The 26,381-nt window shown below is 42.3% G+C and overlaps 1 protein-coding gene across 1 annotated transcript in view; it reads right to left on the reverse strand.

The window, feature by feature from the left end:
* Positions 1-26,381, reverse strand: part of LOC129453105 (uncharacterized) — a gene marked incomplete at its 5' end in the record, with an annotated part of 53,638 nt that overhangs the window by 19,744 nt on the left and 7,513 nt on the right. Inside the window, 3 exons of the mRNA XM_073862418.1 lie at positions 16,567-19,763; positions 20,099-20,114; positions 25,549-25,671. Coding sequence (XP_073718519.1) covers positions 16,567-19,763; positions 20,099-20,114; positions 25,549-25,671 — 3,336 coding nt within the window. The remainder of the gene's footprint in view (positions 1-16,566; positions 19,764-20,098; positions 20,115-25,548; positions 25,672-26,381) is intronic.

Genomic DNA, 26,381 nt, shown 5'->3' on the forward strand with positions numbered 1-26,381 from the left:
TTTTGACGTCGATGTTTGATGTCAAATTGATGTTAAATTGACATCAAATGCCCGCTGGGAAGCGCGTACTCGTGAAGAGCACAGCTGGGAGAAGCGCGTGGAGAGGAGCCTGCATATGACGCGAACACGAGAAAAATAATGGGTTCAATTATACTTTTACTTCCTGACAGTTTCACTTGTTACGCGAGGATAGTAATGACTGACAGACGACGCCGAATTACATACAATATCATTTCCTAACTAAATCTGAGAGAATGCGAAAACATTCAAATACTTTTTACCTCGCTATACCCGACAACAGTTATTAACAAGGTATCCTACAGCTAAATATATATTTCCAAAAAATAAAAAACAAATTAAAGAACTTAATTTAAGCTTGTTAAATGCAAATTTACAGAGCCCCTGTCATTACAGAGCAGCAGAATCTGTATTTGTGTTTATCAGTTAGATTAAAATAATTTTAAACTTTAAAACTGCATTTAAAGGCAGACAATGCCCATTCTGTAATATAACTTTGCGTGCTCAGATATTTAACACGTTCACTGTATGATTTAACGAAATACGAATAGCCTAGTATTATGGATGGAGAGGCATTTGCACTTCATTGCATATTTTGAAGGCCCAGCTGAAGTACCCACGGTTCGCCACTGTATATATATATATATATATATACAGGGTGCGATTTGTGAAAAAAACAGAGGGGGGGGTGTTTTCATAGGCGTCGATTTCGGCGACGGTGGGTACCCACCATATTTCGTCATGAGTCATTATGTACCTACCACTAGTTTAACTTTTTTTGACTGTTTTCAGTGGTTATCAGTGGTTATTTGGTAATCATTGTCCGACCTAAACAAAAATCCATTATAATATTATTATTATTTTTTATATATTTCTAATTAAAATATTTCTAATATTCAGAAATGCGCCCTCCGCTCACGAGCTCTGATTGGAACAAACCCGAACCTCACTGTCTGCTTAACTTGCGGCGCAGAAACATAAAAATATAACCAGCTTTTTAAAATGGTTTTAAAACTAAACATTTATACTATTTTAGCACAAATTATGAGCTTATTGACGATTTTTTTATAATTCTTGACATAATGCGTCTCTGTCCACAGCACATTTCAAAACATTTTAATTCATAAAAATAAATCATGAGAACATGAACTCATCACTGCATTTGCAGGAATTGTAAAATCTTTTTTCTTATTAACTCATGAAGCAGCCTAACACAATATTTTTACTCTAATAGTTTATCTTTCCCCACACATATGAGCTGTGATAATGCACAACGAAAAAACACGCAAGAATTAAATCTTGAATGGCAAAACTATATATATGTTAAACATTAAACATAAATATGAACAATGTATTGATTGCAAAGTTAAACCATTACAGTAGAAACTGTTTTAATGCTGCTTTTAAAGTAATAACAAACTTTACACCGCGATGCTGAGCTACAGTGAAATGATAGAAAAGTCAGATGCATTGTGTTAGTCACTTATTCTCATTTGCGCAAACTGGACGCGCCCGCGCCTCGCTAAACGCCTCATCGGCATTTATCATGTGTAACTTCGGCCATTCTCAGTGGTGTGACTGGGACACTAACTCTGTCATCATAAACAGATAATCAGATTGTGATGTTTATTCTCGCTTTATTAATATGCGGCTGAATATGCTGCATTTCATCGTTTCGACACACAGCTCCATAACCATCTCGCAAGTGTTGATAGGCTGGTGTAACCGGATCTGTAACCAATCAGATAGCGCCGTGGGCGGGACATTGATCAAGTCTTCAGAGTGGTGAATACAGAGAGGCTGCGCGGCAGCTGTATCAGAGCCAGCCAAAGTAGCGCATTTTAAAACAAAATTGACTTTAATCAAACCACGGATCCGTGATAAGTTTTGTGATCCGTCTCGCCACTAGTGTAGTAGCACTGATTACTTTGAGGGGGGGATAAATTTATCCCCACCGGGGATAAAAATAATTAAGCAGAGGCAGGGATACATTGACCAGAAAGGGGGAAATCCCACGCATCCCCCCCGGCAAATCGCACCCTGTATATATATATATATATATTAGGGGTGGAACGGTACACACAAGTCCCGGTTCGGTTCGTACCTCGGTTCAGGCTTCACGGTTCGATTCACTTTCGGTACAATGGAGGAAAAAAGCAAAACAAAAATTAAGGCGCCATTTTTTTAAGCTAATCTTAAAAACATAGGTGTCCTTATCAGTGTTATTTTGAGATGTCATGAATATGAACTGAAATGCATTTAACATACTATCTCGTATTTCAAAAATATATACCACTTTAAGTAATCTTGTACTCATCTTTCATACAAATAGGGGTTCAAATGTATTACAAGTGTTACCTAAATACATTTTTAAATGACATTTTTGGCCTTATTTCATATTAATGTACTAAAGAACAAAAAATAGGCTTGTAGGATGAATTAATAGGTGTGTACGACTTCACGAGGCGCTGCAAGAAACGACAAGTGGATGACGTCAGAGTAACGCGAGAGCGATTTAAAATCAGCCTCCTCCGCAAGATTTCTCGCGGTACTCTGACGCTGATGGCGCTGCGTAAAGTTTAGCACACTTAAAAAACTGAAAGCAACTGCCCTGCGTATGCCTGTTGAATATAGCAGGACAATTTATCTCCTACTTCTCAGCGTGAGAAATACAAAGTGTGGCATTTGAACTGACTGAAATGCGTGTTTGTCAAGTTGAATGCGTGAGACTTGAGAGCCCTGATTAGATGTATTTCCACTCACATACCTAACAACTGCTGAACAACGCCGACGCAAAGTCCTCGTCTTTTTCACCACTCTCTCGCCTGTACTATTGTAACTGACTGGAAAACTGAAGTTTTGCCAAACTTGCGATCTTAAAGGGTCCGGCGGATCCTCACCACCATTTGCCATACTGGCTGTCGCTGCTATTTCACTCACTGGACCGTGAACCTGACAAAAAACTGCAGAGTGCCAGAATGTAGACGGTCTCTGATAGAGCGCATACATAGGCGGAGCTCGGCTGCATCGGCGCCAATCAGAGCTTCAGAGCTAAAGCGGGGCAACAGATTAGCTGTCCATAAAGAACCCGCGGATCTAACAGTAGTTCCGCATTACATTAATTATTTTGCACGCAAGTTTTTTTTTATTTTCATACCGTGTATTCTCCGTTTAAATTCATGCACCGAACCGTGACCCCCGTACCGATTCGGTTCGAAACGAATACATGTATTGTTCCACCCCTAATATATATATATATTTAAGCAATATCGCTCGAGTAGGAGTGTGATATAGCTCTATATCATCACGGCTGTGATTAGGCCAGAGGCACGAGGCCGCAGGCCGGGTGCCGGAGGCAATCACAGCCGTGATGATATAGAGCTATATCACACGACTCCGAGAGCGATATTGCTTTTATACAACAGTTCGACGGCAAACGTTTGAAAAACGAAAACTAGAAAACAACAACGGAGTTATTTTAAAATCCTCTTTGTTTGAGAACTACTTCTTCCGCCACGGATTTGAGGGCGGCCAGAATGACAGGTAAAACTTTCGGCTGCTTTGAAGCTCATAACAACTCAATGGACGGAAAAGCCGTTTCTTTATATTACCGTTTCTTGGTCACAAAGTGTAGTTTTAAGATTAGTTCAGTCGAGAATGTATCTGTATTATATTTAAATCTGCAGTCGATTAGTAAAGATAGCGCCTGTTTGAACATTTGCTTAGTGAGATTCGGTACAAATGAGAACCAAAGCATGAGCGGACATCAGTGTTCACTCGCCCCGCTGACCACCGCCCTCTCTGGGCTACATTTCTGAAAGGGATACCCTGGCTCTCCTGTTGGCCTTGTTTGTTTATGATCGTCAAAATGAGATCAAATCAGCAGTATTTGGTGTCATGATCAAACTTGTACTTGTTTTTTTATTCATATTTAGTGTCTTTTGTGTTGTTATTGTTTTGGCGCGAGGTAAAAGTTAATAAAACTATACTTGTATTACGTTACTATTGCTTTCTCATTTATTCTTAACGCGATACGAGCACTCGATTATCATTATTAAACTTTGTTCTTGTCAGTACTATACAAAACGGTTTTTTATAAGTGTCAGAGAGATGTTTTTGCATGCTGCTTATAAATATACCAGTGGGGATATCTCATAACATGTTTTAATAGTCACGTCACGATAAAGTAAATGATCAATGTCCACATTTAAAAGCTGCGGGGCTTACCTGCAGTTCCACGGTGTTTTCGCGTTCTGATAAAAGATATAGCTCCAGAAAAAACGAGTGTTTATATTCCTCTTTCCAAGTGTTAATCGTCCACACGATGTGACAAGACATTTCTCCCATTAACTTTAACGTAACATCCAAGAGCGCTGATCTTTGACGGAATAATACTTCTGATTGGGGATTCACAGACTGATTTATGAGCTAGTAAACTAATGAGACACTCACACGGAGAGTGATTCACACAGCGCGTCTGTGTTTTTCCATTCAGAGATGAGCCTGCTTAGGACCTCCATTCACTAGGTGGCGGAATAATACGAAAGCGGTTACAGTGCCGTTATCAGTACAATATCGTATAGTTCTTAGCCAATCAGATTCGTAACACGTATTCCCAGTGTCTTGTCACTTTTACCCTACTCCCTTATGTAATCATGTCTTAAGTGATTAATTATGTTCACCTGTTCCCCATTGATGTGCTGTCTATTTAATGCCCTTGTGTTCTCTGTGTGGTGTGCGTGCGTTGTTGTATATCCTGTGTTTATGTGCTCCATTGTCTGTTCCTGTAATTCTCAGTTTCTGATTTGTGTTCCAACACAGTGTTATTATTTTATATTCTGTTTTACCCCCACGTGGGTTTGTTTTGTTCAGTTTATTCAAATACAGTTATATTTTTCATACATTCATCTGCGTTTGGGTTCTTCCTTTTATTACTACAATCCGGTTTATACGTACCGTGACATGCAGGGCTTTTGCCAAGCAGGAAGTGCGCTTCACGCTCCCGCTCTATAGGTGGCGCAGAGAGACCAACATCCACAGCCAACAGCCACCAAACGGCCCCAGTAGAAGAGATCGCCTCAAACGGAAAACGCGCTTCCTGCTTTGGCATTCACGCTAATAATGTTGTAAATAACGTTCAGTTTCTTGCAAAAACTGATTGATTTGCTTCACAAGACGTCAATATGTCACACGGAGTTATGGGGGATTACTGTTGTATTGGATATATATGCTTTAGCTCTTAAACTGTGCGGATCTGTTTATGCTTTAGCTCTTAAAGTGTGCGGATCTGTTGACTTGCATGACGGAGCACTGGGGTTTCTGCAAAATATCTTCCTTATTGTTCTACCGATGAAAAAAACATATTGGATGGTGTAAGTGTAATAAATAAACTTGATTTTGAAAGTATGCTATTGTTTTATTACAGTTTGTTGGACTACGTTCATTCATGCTTCAGACTCAAATATAGAGCGGAAGTATATACGCGGTTGTGAGGTATCTGAAAAAATAGTTCCACTGTAGCAAATAACACGGATTGAAATCAGTTATTGCGCCAATATATTTGTTTTTAATCATCAACGAACACCACAAACCACTCGGTGAGTAGTACAGTTTTGAAAATGAACGTTAAGTGTCATTTTAATGACGTTTTGTGCATGGCCATTGACTTCCATTCTGAAGCAGTCAAGAGACGCTTCTAAACGAGTCAAAAAGTCAAGACACGACCCATTGTCAGAATTTCTGTGTCCATCACTGTAGTTCATCCAAAACAAACCAGAAATGAGATTTAAAGTGTTAAATACCGGAATTATCCTTTAATGGACGCATTTCTGGAGCCTGTCTGTCTACCTCAAATATAACATATATATATATATATATATATATATATATATATATATATACAGGGTGCGATTTGTGAAAAAAACAGAGGGGGGGGGTGTTTTCATAGGCGTCGATTTCGGCGACGGTGGGTACCCACCATATTTCGTCATGAGTCATTATGTACCTACCACTAGTTTAACTTTTTTTGACTGTTTTCAGTGGTTATCAGTGGTTATTTGGTAATCATTGTCCGACCTAAACAAAAATCCATTATAATATTATTATTATTTTTTATATATTTCTAATTAAAATATTTCTAATATTCAGAAATGCGCCCTCCGCTCACGAGCTCTGATTGGAACAAACCCGAACCTCACTGTCTGCTTAACTTGCGGCGCAGAAACATAAAAATATAACCAGCTTTTTAAAATGGTTTTAAAACTAAACATTTATACTATTTTAGCACAAATTATGAGCTTATTGACGATTTTTTTATAATTCTTGACATAATGCGTCTCTGTCCACAGCACATTTCAAAACATTTTAATTCATAAAAATAAATCATGAGAACATGAACTCATCACTGCATTTGCAGGAATTGTAAAATCTTTTTTCTTATTAACTCATGAAGCAGCCTAACACAATATTTTTACTCTAATAGTTTATCTTTCCCCACACATATGAGCTGTGATAATGCACAACGAAAAAACACGCAAGAATTAAATCTTGAATGGCAAAACTATATATATGTTAAACATTAAACATAAATATGAACAATGTATTGATTGCAAAGTTAAACCATTACAGTAGAAACTGTTTTAATGCTGCTTTTAAAGTAATAACAAACTTTACACCGCGATGCTGAGCTACAGTGAAATGATAGAAAAGTCAGATGCATTGTGTTAGTCACTTATTCTCATTTGCGCAAACTGGACGCGTCCGCGCCTCGCTAAACGCCTCATCGGCATTTATCATGTGTAACTTCGGCCATTCTCAGTGGTGTGACTGGGACACTAACTCTGTCATCATAAACAGATAATCAGATTGTGATGTTTATTCTCGCTTTATTAATATGCGGCTGAATATGCTGCATTTCATCGTTTCGACACACAGCTCCATAACCATCTCGCAAGTGTTGATAGGCTGGTGTAACCGGATCTGTAACCAATCAGATAGCGCCGTGGGCGGGACATTGATCAAGTCTTCAGAGTGGTGAATACAGAGAGGCTGCGCGGCAGCTGTATCAGAGCCAGCCAAAGTAGCGCATTTTAAAACAAAATTGACTTTAATCAAACCACGGATCCGTGATAAGTTTTGTGATCCGTCTCGCCACTAGTGTAGTAGCACTGATTACTTTGAGGGGGGGATAAATATATCCCCACCGGGGATAAAAATAATTAAGCAGAGGCAGGGATACATTGACCAGAAAGGGGGCAATCCCACGCATCCCCCCCGGCAAATCGCACCCTGTATATATATATATATATATATTAGGGGTGGAACGGTACACACAAGTCCCGGTTCGGTTCGTACCTCGGTTCAGGCTTCACGGTTCGATTCACTTTCGGTACAATGGAGGAAAAAATCAAAACAAAAATTAAGGCGCCATTTTTTTAAGCTAATCTTAAAAACATAGGTGTCCTTATCAGTGTTATTTTGAGATGTCATGAATATGAACTGAAATGCATTTAACATACTATCTCGTATTTCAAAAATATATACCACTTTAAGTAATCTTGTACTCATCTTTCATACAAATAGGGGTTCAAATGTATTACAAGTGTTACCTAAATACATTTTTAAATTACATTTTTGGCCTTATTTCATATTAATGTACTAAAGAACAAAAAATAGGCTTGTAGGATGAATTAATAGGTGTGTACGACTTCACGAGGCGCTGCAAGAAACGACAAGTGGATGACGTCAGAGTAACGCGAGAGCGATTTGAAATCAGCCTCCTCCGCAAGATTTCTCGCGGTACTCTGACGCTGATGGCGCTGCGTAAAGTTTAGCACACTTAAAAAACTGAAAGCAACTGCCCTGCGTATGCCTGTTGAATATAGCAGGACAATTTATCTCCTACTTCTCAGCGTGAGAAATACAAAGTGTGGCATTTGAACTGACTGAAATGCGTGTTTGTCAAGGTGAATGCGTGAGACTTGAGAGCCCTGATTAGATGTATTTCCACTCACATACCTAACAATTGCTGAACAACGCCGACGCAAAGTCCTCGTCTTTTCCACCACTCTCTCGCCTGTACTATTGTAACTGACTGGAAAACTGAAGTTTTGCCAAACTTGCGATCTTAAAGGGGCCGGCGGATCCTCACCACCATTTGCCATACTCGCTGTCGCTGCTATTTCACTCACTGGACCGTGAACCTGACAAAAAACTGCAGAGTGCCAGAATGTAGACGGTCTCTGATAGAGCGCATACATAGGCGGAGCTCGGCTGCATCGGCGCCAATCAGAGCTTCAGAGCTAAAGCGGGGCAACAGATTAGCTGTCCATAAAGAACCCGCGGATCTAACAGTAGTTCCGCATTACATTAATTATTTTGCACGCAAGTTTTTTTTTATTTTCATACCGTGTATTCTCCGTTTAAATTCATGCACCGAACCGTGACCCCCGTACCGATTCGGTTCGAAACGAATACATGTATTGTTCCACCCCTAATATATATATATATTTAAGCAATATCGCTCGAGTAGGAGTGTGATATAGCTCTATATCATCACGGCTGTGATTAGGCCAGAGGCACGAGGCCGCAGGCCGGGTGCCGGAGGCAATCACAGCCGTGATGATATAGAGCTATATCACACGACTCCGAGAGCGATATTGCTTTTATACAACAGTTCGACGGCAAACGTTTGAAAAACGAAAACTAGAAAACAACAACGGAGTTATTTTAAAATCCTCTTTGTTTGAGAACTACTTCTTCCGCCACGGATTTGAGGGCGGCCAGAATGACAGGTAAAACTTTCGGCTGCTTTGAAGCTCATAACAACTCAATGGACGGAAAAGCCGTTTCTTTATATTACCGTTTCTTGGTCACAAAGTGTAGTTTTAAGATTAGTTCAGTCGAGAATGTATCTGTATTATATTTAAATCTGCAGTCGATTAGTAAAGATAGCGCCTGTTTGAACATTTGCTTAGTGAGATTCGGTACAAATGAGAACCAAAGCATGAGCGGACATCAGTGTTCACTCGCCCCGCTGACCACCGCCCTCTCTGGGCTACATTTCTGAAAGGGATACCCTGGCTCTCCTGTTGGCCTTGTTTGTTTATGATCGTCAAAATGAGATCAAATCAGCAGTATTTGGTGTCATGATCAAACTTGTACTTGTTTTTTTATTCATATTTAGTGTCTTTTGTGTTGTTATCGTTTTGGCGCGAGGTAAAAGTTAATAAAACTATACTTGTATAACTTTACTATTGCTTTCTCATTTATTCTTAACGCGATACGAGCACTCGATTATTATTATTAAACTTTGTTCTTGTCAGTACTATACAAAACGGTTTTTTATAAGTGTCAGAGAGATGTTTTTGCATGCTGCTTATATATCAGTGGCGATATCTCATAACATGTTTTAATAGTCACGTCACGATAAAGTAAATGATCAATGTCCACATTTAAAAGCTGCGGGGCTTACCTGCAGTTCCACGGTGTTTTCGCGTTCTGATAAAAGATATAGCTCCAGAAAAAAAACGAGTGTTTATATTCCTCTTTCCAAGTGTTAATCGTCCACACGATGTGACAAGACATTTCTCCCATTAACTTTAACGTAACATCCAAGAGCGCTGATCTTTGACGGAATAATACTTCTGATTGGGGATTCACAGACTGATTTATGAGCTAGTAAACTAATGAGACACTCACACGGAGAGTGATTCACACAGCGCGTCTGTGTTTTTCCATTCAGAGATGAGCCTGCTTAGGACCTCCATTCACTAGGTGGCGGAATAATACGAAAGCGGTTACAGTGCCGTTATCAGTACAATATCGTATAGTTCTTAGCCAATCAGATTCGAGAACCAGAAAGAACTGTTGTATAAATAAATAAATATATATATATATATATATATATATATATATATATATATATATATATATATATATATATATATATATATATATATAAAAATAATAAATAAATATATATTATGATTACTTTAGATTTTAGCTTTGATTAGTTTTAATGTGGAAATTGTGTTGACCTTAGGAGACTATAAGCAAGTGCGCAGTTTGTTTTGACAGAGAGCCATGAAAATTATGGGGATCAAGCAGCATCCCACACTTCAGGCTCTTTTTGAAGAAACCATTACTAGACAGGCTCAAAAAATTATTTCAGATCCTACTCACGTCCTTCACTCCGAGTACCAACTTCTTCCATTGGAAGCTTCCGAGTCCCTCAATGTAGGCTTAACCGCTTTAAAAATTATTTCGTCCCACTGTCCATTAAAGCACTAAACCATAAGTTAGGTAGTGGTAACAGTTTTTTTACCCCTAGTGTGTGTAACAACATATGTAATGTTGACCAAGGGTGTGTTGAACACTGGGTGGGGTTCAACTCTTTGCACTGTATAAATGTATGTACAGTATTGTTCAAAATAATAGCAGTACAATGTGACTAACCAGAATAATCAAGGTTTTTAGTATATTTTTTATTGCTACGTGGCAAACAAGTTACCAGTAGGTTCAGTAGATTCTCAGAAAACAAATAAGACCCAGCATTCATGATATGCACGCTCTTAAGGCTGTGCAATTGGGCAATTAGTTGAAAGGGGTGTGTTCAAAAAAATAGCAGTGTGGCATTCAATCACTGAGGTCATCAATTTTGTGAAGAAACAGGTGTGAATCAGGTGGCCCCTATTTAAGGATGAAGCCAACACTTGTTGAACATGCATTTGAAAGCTGAGAAAACGGGTCGTTCAAGACATTGTTCAGAAGAACAGCGTACTTTGATTAAAAAGTTGATTGGAGAGGGGAAAACCTATAAAGAGGTGCAAAAAATGATAGGCTGTTCAGCTAAAATGATCTCCAATGCCTTAAAATGGAGAGCAAAACCAGAGAGACGTGGAAGAAAACGGAAGACAACCATCAAAATGGATAGAAGAATAACCAGAATGGCAAAGTCTCAGCAAATGATAAACTCCATGTTGGTCAAATAAAGTCTGGAGTTACCTGTAAGTACTGTGACAGTTAGAAGACGTCTGTGTGAAGCTAATCTATTTTCAAGAATCCCCCGCAAAGTCCCTCTGTTAAAAAAAAGGCATGTGCAGAAGAGGTTACAATTTGCCAAAGAACACATCAACTGGCCTAAAGAGAAATGGAGGAACATTTTGTGGACTGATGAGAGTAAAATTGTTCTTTTTGGGTCCAAGGGCCACAGGTAGTTTGTGAGACGACCCCCAAACTCTGAATTCAAGCCACAGTACACAGTGAAGACAGTGAAGCATGGAGGTGCAAGCATCATGATATGAGCATGTTTCTCCTACTATGGTGTTGGGCCTATTTATCGCATACCAGGGATCATGGATCAGTTTGCATATGTTAAAATACTTGAAGAGGTCATGTTGCCTTATGCTAAAGAGGACATGCCCTTGAAATGGTTGTTTCAACAAGACAATGACCCAAAACACACTAGTAAACGGGCAAAGTCTTGGTTCCAAACCAACAAAATTAATGTTATGGAGTGCCCAGCCCAATCTCCAGACCCTAATCCAATTGAGAACTTGTGGGGTGATATCAAAAATGCTGTAAAACCAAGAAATGTGAATGAATTGTGGAATGTTGTTAAAGAATCATGGAGTGGAATAACAGCTGAGAGGTGCCACAAGTTGGTTGACTCTATGCCACACAGATGTCAAGCAGTTTTAAAAAACTGTGGTCATACAACTAAATATTAGTTTAGTGATTCACAGCATTGCTAAATCCCAGAAAAAAAAATGTTTGTACAAAATAGTTTTGAGTTTGTACAGTGAAAGGTAGACACTGCTATTTTTTTGAACACACCCCTTTCAACTAATTGCCCAATTGCACAGCCTTAAGAGCGTGCATATCATGAATGCTGGGTCTTGTTTGTTTTCTGAGAATCTACTGAACCTACTGGTAACTTGTTTGCCACGTAGCAATAAAAAATATACTAAAAACCTTGATTATTCTGGTTAGTCACATTGTACTGCTATTATTTTGAACAAGACTGTATGTACTATGTTATTGTGCAGCAGCTGTATTGTGTGTCTATCTTATCTTAATGATGTCTAATTATGTGAATGTTTTATTCTTTCAATATAAAAATATTTGCCTAATTAAACACGGAGTGTTTTTTTTTTTTTACAAATATTTAGTTATATAGAAGTGATGGCCCCTAGTGGAGTCATGTGGGATAAGGTATAGCTAGAGCGCTCCAGACCAACCTTACGAACGTATGACTTACAGAAGTGATACGTAACTAAGAACGTTTCGGAAAACACGTATTAGCGATAAGGTACAGCTTAAGAAGGACGTAGCGTTAAGGTAGTTTCGGAGAACACAGCCCAGGTCAGTTAGAAATACCAAGGGTTCACTCAAAACAAGGTGCATCTGCATTTAGCTATTATGACATCTGTAGCTGAAATCAGCTTCCAGAAGAGATCAGATGTGCTGTAACAGTAAACACTTTTAAATCTAGATTAAAAACACATCTGTCTAACTCTGCATTTACTGAATGAGCACTGTGCTGCTTCACCCCACTGCACTTTTAACTTTTAGTCACTTTTACTCCTGTTTTATTCTTTTTAACATATTCTTAACTGTTTTTATTAAAATCTCATGTATCTTTTGTTTTATTAGGATTTTATTTTCTCTAATTGTTTTCTCATTTCTATGTAAAGCACTTTATATGACCTATGTGTATGAAATGTGCTATACATATAAAATTGCCTTGCCTTGCCTTGCCTAGAATCCACTTCATGGTAAAGAAAAACACTCAAAAAGGGAAGGCATGTCATAGGGAAGTCTACAATAAAGAGAAGACTTCATGAAAGCAAATATAGAGGGTTCACCACAAGGTGCAAACCATTCATAAAGCTTAAAGGAGACAGAGAATGAAAAAACATTTTTACCTTGTCTTTGTTGAATAATGGTAGTCTACCCACATTCAAAAACATACATAAAGTGCTAAACATGCTAAACATCTCAGTCTCTTTTAGAAATGTCAGCCAGAAAACAGCCCAATCTGAAAAACGGATGCTTATGACATCATAGGCATCTAACTGCCCATCCACTTTAAAATAATTGGCTAAATTTTTTGAGTGGCAGCAAAGTCAGCCAATCAGTAATGAGATTGCAAGTTAAGCCAGTAGGAGGAGCCAAATAGGTGCAAAACCACTCCTTTGAAATCCCCCACCCTAATAGAGCTATCTGAAAGAGGTTTTAGGGAAGCTTCTAAGGCATTACAGACCCAAACAACAATTTTTGTCACATCACATCACATCTACATGTCACATCACAGAACAAGGATAAATACTCAGTTCAACCATTCTATGTCACCTTTAAGAATAGAAAGGCCAGACCTAATTCAAAATGATGGGGAAAAAGATTTAGAACAGCTCATGATCAAAAGCATACATCATGAACATATAACATGGTGGAGGCATTATAATGGCATTAACATCCATGGCTTCCAGTGGCACTGTGTCACTTGTTTATTGATGATATGACTGAAGACCAAAGCAGCCAGATACATTCTGAAGTGTATAGGAATATACTGTCTGCCCAGATGCACTTAAATGCATTAAAGATGTTTGAAAAGCGGTTCATACCACAGTTTCTAGTGAATTGCAAATAACAAGGCATTCCAGGGCCCCTTCCCAACTGGTGAAGAAGGATTTGCTACATTGGGACTGGATTTTGGTGTGTTAACATCAGTGTTGGGTAAGTTACTCAAAAAAAAGTAATGAATTACTAGTTACTAGTTACATGTTCAATCATGTAATTAGATTACTTTACAAATTACTCTCTCCAAAAAGTATTTAAATACTTATTACTAATTACTTTCTAAATCCTATTTAGTGCTTGATACAAGGAAAGGCTTGAAATGGCTCGAAGAAATAATATATAAAAGTACATCAATTATTCTGGTCCCACTTTAGGGTCCAATTCTCTAACTTTTAACTACTTTTCCTCAATATACTCCAACTACTGCTTATTAATACTAAAGAAGTTGTTAATTTTAAGTATTGGAAGAAATGGGGAGGGTTAAGGATGTAGAATAAGGTTTTGCAGAATCAGGCATTATGTGCTATTAAGTATTAATAAACAGCCAGCATCTGATTAATATTAATGCTAATAATCAACCAGTTTATGTGAGAATTGTAAACTAAAACCATGTTAAATCCAATATATTATACATACTGTAATTGTTTTACATTCCCTACAAAGTATTTAGTTACATCAGAAGTAACTGTAATTAGATTACAATAAAAATAAGAGTAATCCCTTACTTTACTTTTTCAAGGGGAAAGTAATTAAATTAGAGTAACTAATTACTTAGTAACTAGTTACACCCAACACTGGTTAACATAAACAAATGCCAAGTTCCATCAGATAAGGCTGCTAGGACAACTGCCAGACACCTCGTATGGGGCAGGAACAATAACCTTAGTACCAACTGGGAAGAAAAACAAATTGGCTATCACTGCAGCCCCCAGTGAGCAATTGGATGAGTCTTGCTCAGTCACAAATTGCCAGCTATGGGGTTCAAACCAGCAACCACTAGGTTACGAGCCTGAATCTCTAACCATTAGACGAGACCACAACCAGTGTTCGGCCAGTTACTGAAAACTAGTAATTAGTCACTGCCATTCTTTCACTCTGTATTGTCACAATGCTCAGCAGACTCCTGCCTTCAGGCCCCTAGCTCCTTCTCCTAACTCGTAAGAAACTGGTTGTGATATACCTTTATCTCTGTACCGTTCAAGACACACATAAATCCTCACACTGGTGGTAAAACAGTGTCTTTGTTCTCTAACACATCATACAACTATTTCGTTATCCTTACCAAGGACACCCTTATCTCCTCCAGGCCCAGCTGTGGAACAACATATTCATGTGCAAGCAACAGAGAGACAACTTTATTCATGTAGACCTTAACCATGAAACACATTAAAAGCATACCATATAAAACATTTATACTAATCTGTAAGATAAAACACTCAAACTTTCTCTACCATAAGGCGTGTCTTATGTTGTTGGCTAGTAGCAGTGTCTGTAAGTCAAAATGCCAAGGAGTTGTTGCGTGGATAATATTACCAACAGAGCCAGTGCTGGGTGCCTGATGTTAACATACTAATAGATGCGACTATTACGTTACTAGCCTAACATTATAATTCATACTTGCATCACAGTAACACTGCAAAAATAAAGACAGAAAAACAGATCTAACTAAAATTAAGTTTTATTTATATATAAACAATAAACAACACTTCAATAATTAAGGTTGTTGCAGTAGCAGACCAGCTCACCAATCAGGCTTTCTGCCTCCTGGATGCACGCGCACCCTGTAATGTTTGTAAACCGGCAATTTGTCTATAAGCATGCACATATCAATGGAATAATCTGACCATTGGCTACATGTTATGTATGACAAAAAATAATGCTGCAGCCTCATTTGCTGGGGGTGGAACGATAAAATTATAGGCTGTGAGCCACAGTGGGCGTCACTCTTTTGTTATTTTGGTTATGTACTGCATTATTTTAGTAAAGTTTCTTATACGGATAGGCTATTTTACATGTAAGACTCTAATACTGTATATCACATGCTGAGGAAGCCTTTGCTTTTGTTTTAGATTCAGCCTTTGAATATTTTTGTTAGAAATTATCTTAATATGTAAGCTTAATTTATTTATGTATATCATTAAGACCATTTATACAAATATTTTGTATGTTTACAGTGAAAATATATAATGTGTTCAAATTGTATACTGTCTATGGGGACTGTGAAGCTTGGGGGTAGTGTGCACTTTAGAATTCAGTGGAGTCACTTACAGATACTATGGAGTTTTCACATGGTTGTACAGTACAGGGACAGGTGCATATTTTACTGGCAAGCAACAATCGCGGATCGTTCTCTTCCATGAAAACTGATGTAAACATCTGAGAATATATTAACATTTCTCAAATGTATTACTTTTGTGGACTACAAATGCAAGTTAATGTCATACTGGGAACGCTTGGCAAAGATAATTTACAAACATGAGACCGGTTGGACTTATGACTCACACACAATGTTTAAACAAAGGTATGTTGTCCCATTTTGATTTTTCATGTACATTCTATATACACTGTCGGCCATGATTAAGTTTAATGATTCATTGTGCCACCCAACAAGGTCCTGCGACGTAAGATCAAAAATGTCTTGTCAGCAGTGTTAATTTTTCACAAGATAGAGTAATGAATATAACGAATAGAGTAATACATTTCAGTAATTGTAACTGTGTAACTTAATTTAAAGAAATACTTCATCACATGCTCGTTACAGATAAAAGTAATGAAATTACAGTAACGTGTTACTCCCATCACTGACCACAACATGCCTAAAAAAATCCTTAAAGTGGATTTAATTTTATCCAGATGTATTGTGAATTCTGTTGGCAAAACTTAATATCGTATGTGTATTGTAACGACCTTTGTCTGATAACAATTCTTAAAGTCAACAAATAAAAAGGATACAAAATGTGATCTTACCGTTTGAAAATTTTCAGGGATTTTAGGGTTGATTAGGTTATTAAACAGCTTCATCTTGAGAGTTGCATGAGCAATTGTTGTTAGTGATTGTGGATTGTTGTTAGTGGTTGGTGTATGTGTAGCTGTTGGTAGATTAGATCTTGAAGTAGTATTTGCAACAATTTTTGGTGAAGAAACTGTGGTTTGAGCAAAATTTGCAGTGGTTGAAACATTGGTTGTAGTTGATGGAGCAACTGATGTAGATGTTGGAGGAACTTTGATGGTTGGAGCAATAGTTGCAAGGGTTGGACCAACTGTTGTGGTTGTTGGAGGAACTGTAGTGGTAGTTGGTGGAGCAGTTGTGGTTGTTGGAGGAACTGTTGTGGTTGTTGGAGGAACTGTAGTGGTTGATGGAGGAACTGTAGTGGTTGTTGGTGGAAAAGTTGTGGTTGTTGGAGGAACAGTTGTGGTTGTTGGAGGAACAGTTGTGGTTGTTGGCGGAACAGTTGTGGTTGTTGGAGGAACTTTAGTGGTTGTTGGAAGAACTGTAGTGGTTGTTGGAAAACCTGTAGTGGTAGTTGGTGGAACAGTCGTGGTAGTTGGAGGGACAGTTGTGGTTGTTGGTGGAACAGTTGTGGTTGTTGGTGGAACAGATGTGGTTGTTGGAGGAACTGTAGTGGTAGTTGGTGGAACAGTTGTGGTTGTTGGTGGAACAGTTGTGGTTGTTGGTGGAACAGTTGTGGTTGTTGGAGGAACTGTAGTGGTAGTTGGAAGAACTGTAGTGGTAGTTGGTGGAACAGTCGTGGTAGTTGGAGGGACAGTTGTGGTTGTTGGTGGAACAGTTGTGGTTGTTGGAGGAACTGTAGTGGTAGTTGGTGGAGCAGTTGTGGTAGTTGGTGGAACAATCGTGGTAGTTGGTGGAACAGTCGTGGTTGTTGGAGGAACAGTCGTGGTTGTTGGAGGAACAGTAGTGGTAGTTGGAGGAACTTTTGTGGTTGTTGTTGGAACAGTCGTGGTTGTTGAAGGAACAATTGTGGTTGTTGGTGGAACAGTTGTGGTTGTTGGAGGAACTGTAGTGGTAGTTGGTGGAACAGTTGTGGTTGTTGGTGGAACAGTTGTGGTTGTTGGTGGAACAGTTGTGGTTGTTGGTGGAACAGTTGTGGTTGTTGGTGGAACAGTTGTGGTTGTTGGAGGAACAGTTGTGGTTGTTGGTGGAACAGTCGTGGTTGTTGGAGGAACTGTCGTGGTTATTAGTGGAACAGTCGTGGTTGTTGGAGGAACAGTTGTTATTGTTGGAGGAACATTTGTGGTTGATGGTGGAACAATTGTGGTTGTTGGTGGAACTGTAGTCGTTGTTGGAGGAATTGTAGTGGTTGTTGGAGGAACTGTCGTGGTTGTTGGTGGAACAGTTGTGGTTGTTGGAGGAACAGTTGTGGTTGTTGATGGAACAGTTGTGGTTGTTGGAGGAACAGTTGTGGTTGTTGATGGAACAGTTGTGGTTGTTGGAGGAACAGTTGTGGTTGTTGGAGGAACTGTAGTGGTAGTTGGTGGAACAGTCGTGGTTGTTGGAGGAACTGTCGTGGTTGTTGGAGGAACTGTGGTGGTTGTTAGAGGAACTGTCGTGGTTGTTGGTGGAACAGTTGTGGTTGTTGGATGGACAGTTGTGGTTGTTGGTTGAACAGATGTGGTTGTTGGAGGAACAGTTGTGGTTGTTGGTGGAACAGTTGTGGTTGTTGGTGGAAAAGTTGTGGTTGTTGGTGGAACAGTTGTGGTTGTTAGAGGAACAGTTGTGGTTGTTGGAGGAACTGTAGTGGTAGTTGGTGGAGCAGTTGTGGTTGTTGGTGGAACTGTTGTGGTTGTTGGAGGAACTGTTGTGGTTGTTGGAGGAACTGTAGTGGTTGTTGGAGGAACTGTAGTGGTTGTTGGTGGAACTGTAGTGGTTGTTGGAGGAACTGTTGTGGTTGTTGGAGGAACTGTTGTGGTTGTTGGAGGAACTGTAGTGGTTGTTGGAGGATCTGTAGTGGTTGTTGGTGGAACAGTCGTGGTTGTTGGAGGAACAGTAGTGGTTAATGGTGGAAAAGTGGTGGTTGTTGGAGGAACAGTTGTGGTTGTTGGAGGAACAGTTGTGGTGGTTGGAGGAACTGTCGTGGTTGTTGGTGGAACAGTTGTGGTTGTTGGAGGAACAGTTGTGGTTGTTGGTGGAACAGTTGTGGTTGTAGGAGGAACAGTTGTGGTTGTTGGAGGAACTGTAGTGGTAGTTGGTGGAACAGTCGTGGTTGTTGGAGGAACTGTCGTGGTAGTTGGCGGAACAGTCGTGGTTGTTGGAGGAACTGTCGTGGTTGTTGGTGGAACAGTTGTGGTTGTTGGAGGGACAGTTGTGGTTGTTGGTGGAACAGATGTGGTTGTTGGAGGAACAGTCGTGGTTGTTGGTGGAACAGTCGTGGTTGTTGGTGGAACAGTCGTGGTTGTTGGTGGAACAGTCGTGGTTGTTGGAGGAAATGTAGTGGTTGTTGGTGGAAAAGTTGTGGTTGTTGGAGGAACAGTTGTGGTTGTTGGAGGAACAGTTGTGGTTGTTGGTGGAACAGTTGTGGTTGTTGGAGGAACTGTAGTGGTTGTTGGAGGAACTGTAGTGGTTGTTGGAAAACCTGTAGTGGTAGTTGGTGGAACAGTCGTGGTAGTTGGAGGGACAGTTGTGGTTGTTGGTGGAACAGTTGTGGTTGTTGGTGGAATAGTTGTGGTTGTTGGAGGAACTGTAGTGGTAGTTGGTGGAGCAGTTGTGGTTGTTGGTGGAACAGGTGTGGTTGTTGGTGGAACAGTTGTGGTTGTTGCTGGAGCAGTTGTGGTTGTTGGAGGAACTGTAGTGGTAGTTGGAGGAACAGTCGTGGTTGTTGGAGGAACAGATGTGGTTGTTGGTGGAACAGTCGTGGTTGTTGGTGGAACTGTAGTGGTAGTTGGTGGAACAGTGGTGGTAGTTGGAGGGACAGTTGTGGTTGTTGGTGGAACAGATGTGGTTGTTGGTGGAACAGTCGTGGTTGTTGGTGGAACAGTCGTGGTCGTGGGTGTTGGTGGAACAGTCGTGGTTGTTGGTGGAACAGTCGTGGTTGTTGAAGGAACTGTTGTGGTTGTTGGATGAACTGTTGTGGTTGTTGAAGGAACTGTAGTGGTTGTTGGTGGAACAGTTGTGGTTGTTGGAGGAACAGTTGTGGTTTTTTGAGCAACTGTAGTGGTGGTTGGAGCAACAGTTGTTGTTGTTGGAGGAACAGTTGTGGTTGTTGGAGGAACAGTTGTGGTTGTTGGAGGAACAGTCGTGGTTGTTGGAGGAACAGTAGTGGTTGTTGGTGGAACAGTTGTGGTTGTAACAGTTGTGGTTGTTGGAGGAACTGTAGTGGTAGTTGGTGGAACAGTTGTGGTTGTTGGTGGAACAGTTGTGGTTGTTGGAGGAACTGTCGTAGTTATTAGTGGAACAGTCGTGGTTGTTGGAGGAACAGTCGTGGTTGTTGGAGGAACTGTTGTGGATGTTGGAGGAACTGTTGTGGATGTTGGAGGAACAGACGTTGTTGTTGGAGGAACTGTAGTGGTTGTTGGTGGAACAGTTGTGGTTGTTGGAGGGACAGTTGTGGTTGTTGGAGGAACTGTAGTGGTAGTTGGTGGAGCAGTTGTGGTTGTTGGTGGAACAGGTGTGGTTGTTGGTGGAACAGTTGTGGTTGTTGCTGGAGCAGTTGTGGTTGTTGGAGGAACTGTAGTGGTAGTTGGAGGAACAGTCGTGGTTGTTGGAGGAACAGATGTGGTTGTTGGTGGAACAGTCGTGGTTGTTGGTGGAACTGTAGTGGTAGTTGGTGGAACAGTGGTGGTAGTTGGAGGGACAGTTGTGGTTGTTGGTGGAACAGATGTGGTTGTTGGTGGAACAGTCGTGGTTGTTGGTGGAACAGTCGTGGTCGTGGGTGTTGGTGGAACAGTCGTGGTTGTTGGTGGAACAGTCGTGGTTGTTGAAGGAACTGTTGTGGAAGTTGTATGAACTGTTGTGGTTGTTGAAGGAACTGTAGTGGTTGTTGGTGGAACAGTTGTGGTTGTTGGAGGAACAGTTGTGGTTGTTGGAGGAACAGTCGTGGTTGTTGGAGGAACAGTCGTGGTTGTTGAAGGAACAGTTGTGGTTGTTGGAGGAACAGTCGTGGTTGTTGGAGGAACAGTCGTGGTTGTTGGAGGAACAGTAGTGGTTGTTGGTGGAACAGTTGTGGTTGTAACAGTTGTGGTTGTTGGAGGAACTGTAGTGGTAGTTGGTGGAACAGTTGTGGTTGTTGGTGGAACAGTTGTGGTTGTTGGAGGAACTGTCGTAGTTATTAGTGGAACAGTCGTGGTTGTTGGAGGAACAGTCGTGGTTGTTGGTGGAACTGTTGTGGATGTTGGAGGAACTGTTGTGGATGTTGGAGGAACAGACGTTGTTGTTGGAGGAACTGTAGTGGTTGTTGGTGGAACAGTTGTGGTTGTTGGAGGGACAGTTGTGGTTGTTGGAGGAACTGTCGTGGTTGATTTTGGAACTGTCGGTGGAACAGTTGTGGTTGTTGGTGGAACAGTCGTGGTTGTTGGTGGAACAGTCGTGGTTGTTGGAGGAACTGTCGTGGTTGTTGGAGGAAATGTCGTGATTGTTGGTGGAACAGTCGTGGTTGTTGGTGGAACAGTCGTGGTTGTTGGTGGAACAGTCGTGGTTGTTGGAGGAACTGTTGTGGATGTTGAAGGAACTGTAGTGGTTGTTGGAGGAACTGTAGTGGTTGTTGGTGGAACAGTTGTGGTTGTTGGAGGGACAGTTGTGGTTGTTGGAGGAACTGTCGTGGTTGTTGGAGGAACTGTCGGTGGAACAGTTGTGGTTGTTGGTGGAACAGTCGTGGTTGTTGGTGGAACAGTCGTGGTTGTTGGAGGAACTGTTGTGGTTGTTGGTGGAACAGTCGTGGTTGTTGGTGGAACTGTCGTGGTTGTTGGTGGAACAGTTGTGGTTGTTGGAGGGACAGATGTGGTTGTTGGAGGAACAGTCGTGGTTGTTGGTGGAACAGTCGTGGTTGTTGGTGGAACAGTTGTGGTTGTTGGTGGAACTGTCGTGGTTGTTGGTGGAACTGTCGTGGTTGTTGGTGGAACAGTTGTGGATGTTGGAGGAACTGTTGTGGTTGTTGGTGGAACAGATGTGGTTGTTGGAGGAACTGTTGTGGATGTTGGAGGAACTGTTGTGGTTGTTGGTGGAACAGATGTGGTAGTTGGAGGAACTGTAGTGGTTGTTGGAGGAACAGTTGTGGTTGTTGGAGGGACAGTTGTGGTTGTTGGAGGAACTGTCGTGGTAGTTGGTGGAACAGTCGTTGTTGTTGGTGGAACTGTCGTGGGTGTTGGTGGAACTGTCGTGGTTGTTGGTGGAACAGTCGTGGTTGTTGGTGGAACAGTCGTGGTTGTTGGTGGAACAGTCATGGTTGTTGGTGGAACAGTCGTGGTTGTTGGTGGAACAGTCGTGGTTGTTGGAGGAACTGTCGTGGTAGTTGGTGGAATTGTCGTTGTAGTTGGTGGAACTGTCGTGGTTGTTGGTGGAACAGTTGTGGTTGTTGGTGGAACTGTCGTGGTTGTTGGTGGAACTGTCGTGGTTGTTGGTGGAACAGTCGTGGTTGTTGGTGGAACAGTCGTGGTTGTTGGTGGAACAGTCGTGGTTGTTGGTGGAACTGTCGTGGTTGTTGGTGGAACTGTCGTGGTTGTTGGTGGAACAGTCGTGGTTGTTGGTGGAACAGTCGTGGTTGTTGGTGGAACAGTCGTGGTTGTTGGAGGAACTGTTGTGGTTGTTGGAGGAATTGTCGTGGTTGTTGGTGGAACAGTCGTGGTTGTTGGTGGAACAGTTGTGGTTGTTGGTGGAACTGTCGTGGTTGTTGGTGGAACAGTTGTGGTTGTTAATGGAACAGTAGTGGTTGTTGGAGGAACTGTCGTGGTTGTTGGAGGAACTGTAGTGGTTGTTGGTGGAACAGTTGTGGTTGTTGGAGGGACAGTTGTGGTTGTTGGAGGAACTGTCGTGGTTGTTTTTGGAACTGTCGGTGGAACAGTTGTGGTTGTTGGTGGAACAGTCGTGGTTGTTGGTGGAACAGTCGTGGTTGTTGGTGGAACAGTCGTGGTTGTTGGAGGAACTGTCGTGGTTGTTGGAGGAATTGTCGTGATTGTTGGTGGAACAGTCGTGGTAGTAGGAGGGACAGTTGTGGTTGTTGGTGGAACAGTCGTGGTTGTTGGTGGAACAGTCGTGGTTGTTGGTGGAACAGTCGTGGTTGTTGGAGGAACTGTTGTGGTTGTTGATGGAACAGTCGTGGTAGTAGGAGGGACAGTTGTGGTTGTTGGTGGAACAGTCGTGGTTGTTGGTGGAACAGTCGTGGTTGTTGGTGGAACAGTCGTGGTTGTTGGAGGAACAGTTGTGGTTGGTGGTGGAACTGTCGTGGTTGTTGGTGGAACAGTTGTGGTTGTTGGAGGGACAGATGTGGTTGTTGGAGGAACAGTCGTGGTTGTTGGTGGAACAGTCGTAGTTGTTGGTGGAACAGTCGTGGTTGTTGGTGGAACAGTCGTGGTTGTTGGAGGAACTGTTGTGGTTGTTGGAGGAATTGTCGTGGTTGTTGGAGGAACTGTTGTGGTTGTTGGTGGAACTGTCGTGGTTGTTGGTGGAACAGTCGTGGTTGTTGGTGGAACAGTCGTGGTTGTTGGAGGAACTGTTGTGGTTGTTGATGGAACTGTTGTGGTTGTTGGAGGAACTGTCGTGGTGGTTGGTGGAACAGTTGTGGTTGTTGGAGGAACAGTTGTGGTTGTTGGAGGAACAGTTGTGGTTGTTGGAGGAACAGTCGTGGTAGTTGGTGGAACAGTCGTGGTAGTTGGTGGAACAGTCGTGGTTGTTGGTGGAACAGTCGTGGTTGTTGGAGGAACTGTCGTGGTTGTTGGTGGAACAGTCGTGGTTGTTGGTGGAACAGTCGTGGTTGTTGGTGGAACAGTCGTGGTTGTTGGAGGAACTGTTGTGGTTGTTGGAGGAACTGTTGTGGTTGTTGGTGGAACAGTCGTGGTTGTTGGTGGAACAGTCGTGGTTGTTGGAGGAACAGTCGTGGTTGTTGGTGGAACAGTCGTGGTTGTTGGTGGAACAGTCGTGGTTGTTGGTGGAACAGTCGTGGTTGTTGGAGGAACTGTCGTGGTTGTTGGAGGAACAGATGTGGTTGTTGGAGGAACTGTAGTGGTTGTTGGAGGAACTGTTGTGGTTGTTGGAGGAACTGTAGTGGTTGTTGGTGGAACAGTCGTGGTTGTTGGTGGAACAGTCGTGGTTGTTGGAGGAACTGTTGTGGTTGTTGGTGGAACAGTCGTGGTTGTTGGTGGAACAGTCGTGGTTGTTGGTGGAACAGTCGTGGTTGTTGGAGGAACTGTTGTGGTTGTTGGAGGAACTGTTGTGGTTGTTGGTGGAACAGTCGTGGTTGTTGGTGGAACAGTCGTGGTTGTTGGTGGAACAGTCGTGGTTGTTGGTGGAACAGTCGTGGTTGTTGGAGGGACAGTTGTGGTTGTTGGAGGAACAGTCGTGGTTGTTGGTGGAACAGTCGTGGTTGTTGGTGGAACAGTCGTGGTTGTTGGAGGCACTGTGGTGGTTGTTGGAGGGACAGTCGTGGTTGTTGGTGGAACAGTCGTGGTTGTTGGTGGAACAGTCGTGGTTGTTGGTGGAACAGTCGTGGTTGTTGGTGGAACAGTCGTGGTTGTTGGTGGAACAGTCGTGGTTGTTGGTGGAACAGTCGTGGTTGTTGGTGGAACTGTCGTGGTTGTTGGTGGAACAGTCGTGGTTGTTGGTGGAACAGTCGTGGTTGTTGGTGGAACAGTCGTGGTTGTTGGAGGAACTGTTGTGGTTGTTGGTGGAACAGTCGTGGTTGTTGGTGGAACAGTCGTGGTTGTTGGTGGAACAGTCGTGGTTGTTGGAGGAACTGTTGTGGTTGTTGGAGGAACTGTTGTGGTTGTTGGTGGAACAGTCGTGGTTGTTGGTGGAACAGTCGTGGTTGTTGGAGGAACAGTTGTGGTTGTTGGAGGAACTGTTGTGGTTGTTGGTGGAACAGTCGTGGTTGTTGGTGGAACAGTCGTGGTTGTTGGTGGAACAGTCGTGGTTGTTGGAGGGACAGTCGTGGTTGTTGGAGGGACAGTCGTGGTTGTTGGTGGAACAGTCGTGGTTGTTGGTGGAACAGTCGTGGTTGTTGGTGGAACAGTCGTGGTTGTTGGTGGAACAGTCGTGGTTGTTGGAGGAACTGTCGTGGTTGTTGGAGGAACTGTCGTGGTTGTTGGAGGAACTGTCGTGGTTGTTGGTGGAACTGTCGTGGTTGTTGGTGGAACAGTCGTGGTTGTTGGTGGAACAGTCGTGGTTGTTGGAGGAACAGTCGTGGTTGTTGGAGGAACAGTCGTGGTTGTTGGTGGAACAGTCGTGGTTGTTGGTGGAACAGTCGTGGTTGTTGGTGGAACAGTCGTGGTTGTTGGTGGAACAGTCGTGGTTGTTGGTGGAACAGTCGTGGTTGTTGGTGGAACAGTCGTGGTTGTTGGTGGAACAGTCGTGGTTGTTGGTGGAACAGTCGTGGTTGTTGGAGGAACTGTCGTGGTTGTTGGTGGAACAGTCGTGGTTGTTGGTGGAACAGTCGTGGTTGTTGGTGGAACAGTCGTGGTTGTTGGAGGAACTGTTGTGGTTGTTGGTGGAACAGTTGTGGTTGTTGGAGGAACAGTCGTGGTTGTTGGTGGAACAGTCGTGGTTGTTGCAGGGACAGTCGTGGTTGTTGGAGGAACAATCGTGGTTGTTGGAGGAACAGTCGTGGTTGTTGGTGGAACAGTCGTGGTTGTTGGTGGAACAGTCGTGGTTGTTGGTGGAACAGTCGTGGTTGTTGGTGGAACAGTCGTGGTTGTTGGTGGAACAGTCGTGGTTGTTGGTGGAACAGTTGTGGTTGTTGGAGGAACTGTCGTGGTTGTTGGAGGAACTGTAGTGGTTGTTGGTGGAACAGTCGTGGTTGTTGGTGGAACAGTCGTGGTTGTTGGAGGAACTGTTGTGGTTGTTGGTGGAACAGTTGTGGTTGTTGGAGGAACAGTCGTGGTTGTTGGTGGAACAGTCGTGGTTGTTGGTGGAACAGTCGTGGTTGTTGGTGGAACAGTCGTGGTTGTTGGTGGAAGAGTCGTGGTTGTTGGAGGAACTGTCGTGGTTGTTGGAGGAATTGTCGTGGTTGTTGGAGGAACTGTCGTGGTAGTTGGTGGAACAGTCGTGGTTGTTGGTGGAACAGTCGTGGTTGTTGGTGGAACAGTCGTGGTTGTTGCAGGGACAGTCGTGGTTGTTGGTGGAACAGTCGTGGTTGTTGGTGGAACAGTCGTGGTTGTTGCAGGGACAGTCGTGGTTGTTGAAGGAACAGTCGTGGTTGTTGGTGGAACAGTAGTGGTAGTTGGTGGAACTGTTGTGGTTGTTGGAGGAACTGTCGTGGTTGTTGGTGGAACAGTCGTGGTTGTTGGAGGAACTGTCGTGGTTGTTGGAGGAACTGTCGTGGTAGTTGGTGGAACTGTTGTGGTTGTTGGAGGAACTGTCGTGGTAGTTGGTGGAACAGTTGTGGTTGTTGGAGGAACAGTCGTGGTTGTTGGAGGAACAGTCGTGGAAGTTGGTGGAACAGTCGTGGTTGTTGGTGGAACAGTCGTGGTAGTTGGTGGAACTGTTGTGGTTGTTGGAGGAACTGTCGTGGTAGTTGGTGGAACAGTTGTGGTTGTTGGAGGAACAGTCGTGGTTGTTGGAGGAACAGTCGTGGTAGTTGGTGGAACAGTCGTGGTTGTTGGAGGAACGGTTGTGGTTGTTG

This window comes from Misgurnus anguillicaudatus, chromosome 23 (genome assembly GCF_027580225.2).
Source record: "Misgurnus anguillicaudatus chromosome 23, ASM2758022v2, whole genome shotgun sequence".
NCBI classification, from domain to species: Eukaryota; Metazoa; Chordata; class Actinopteri; order Cypriniformes; family Cobitidae; genus Misgurnus; species Misgurnus anguillicaudatus.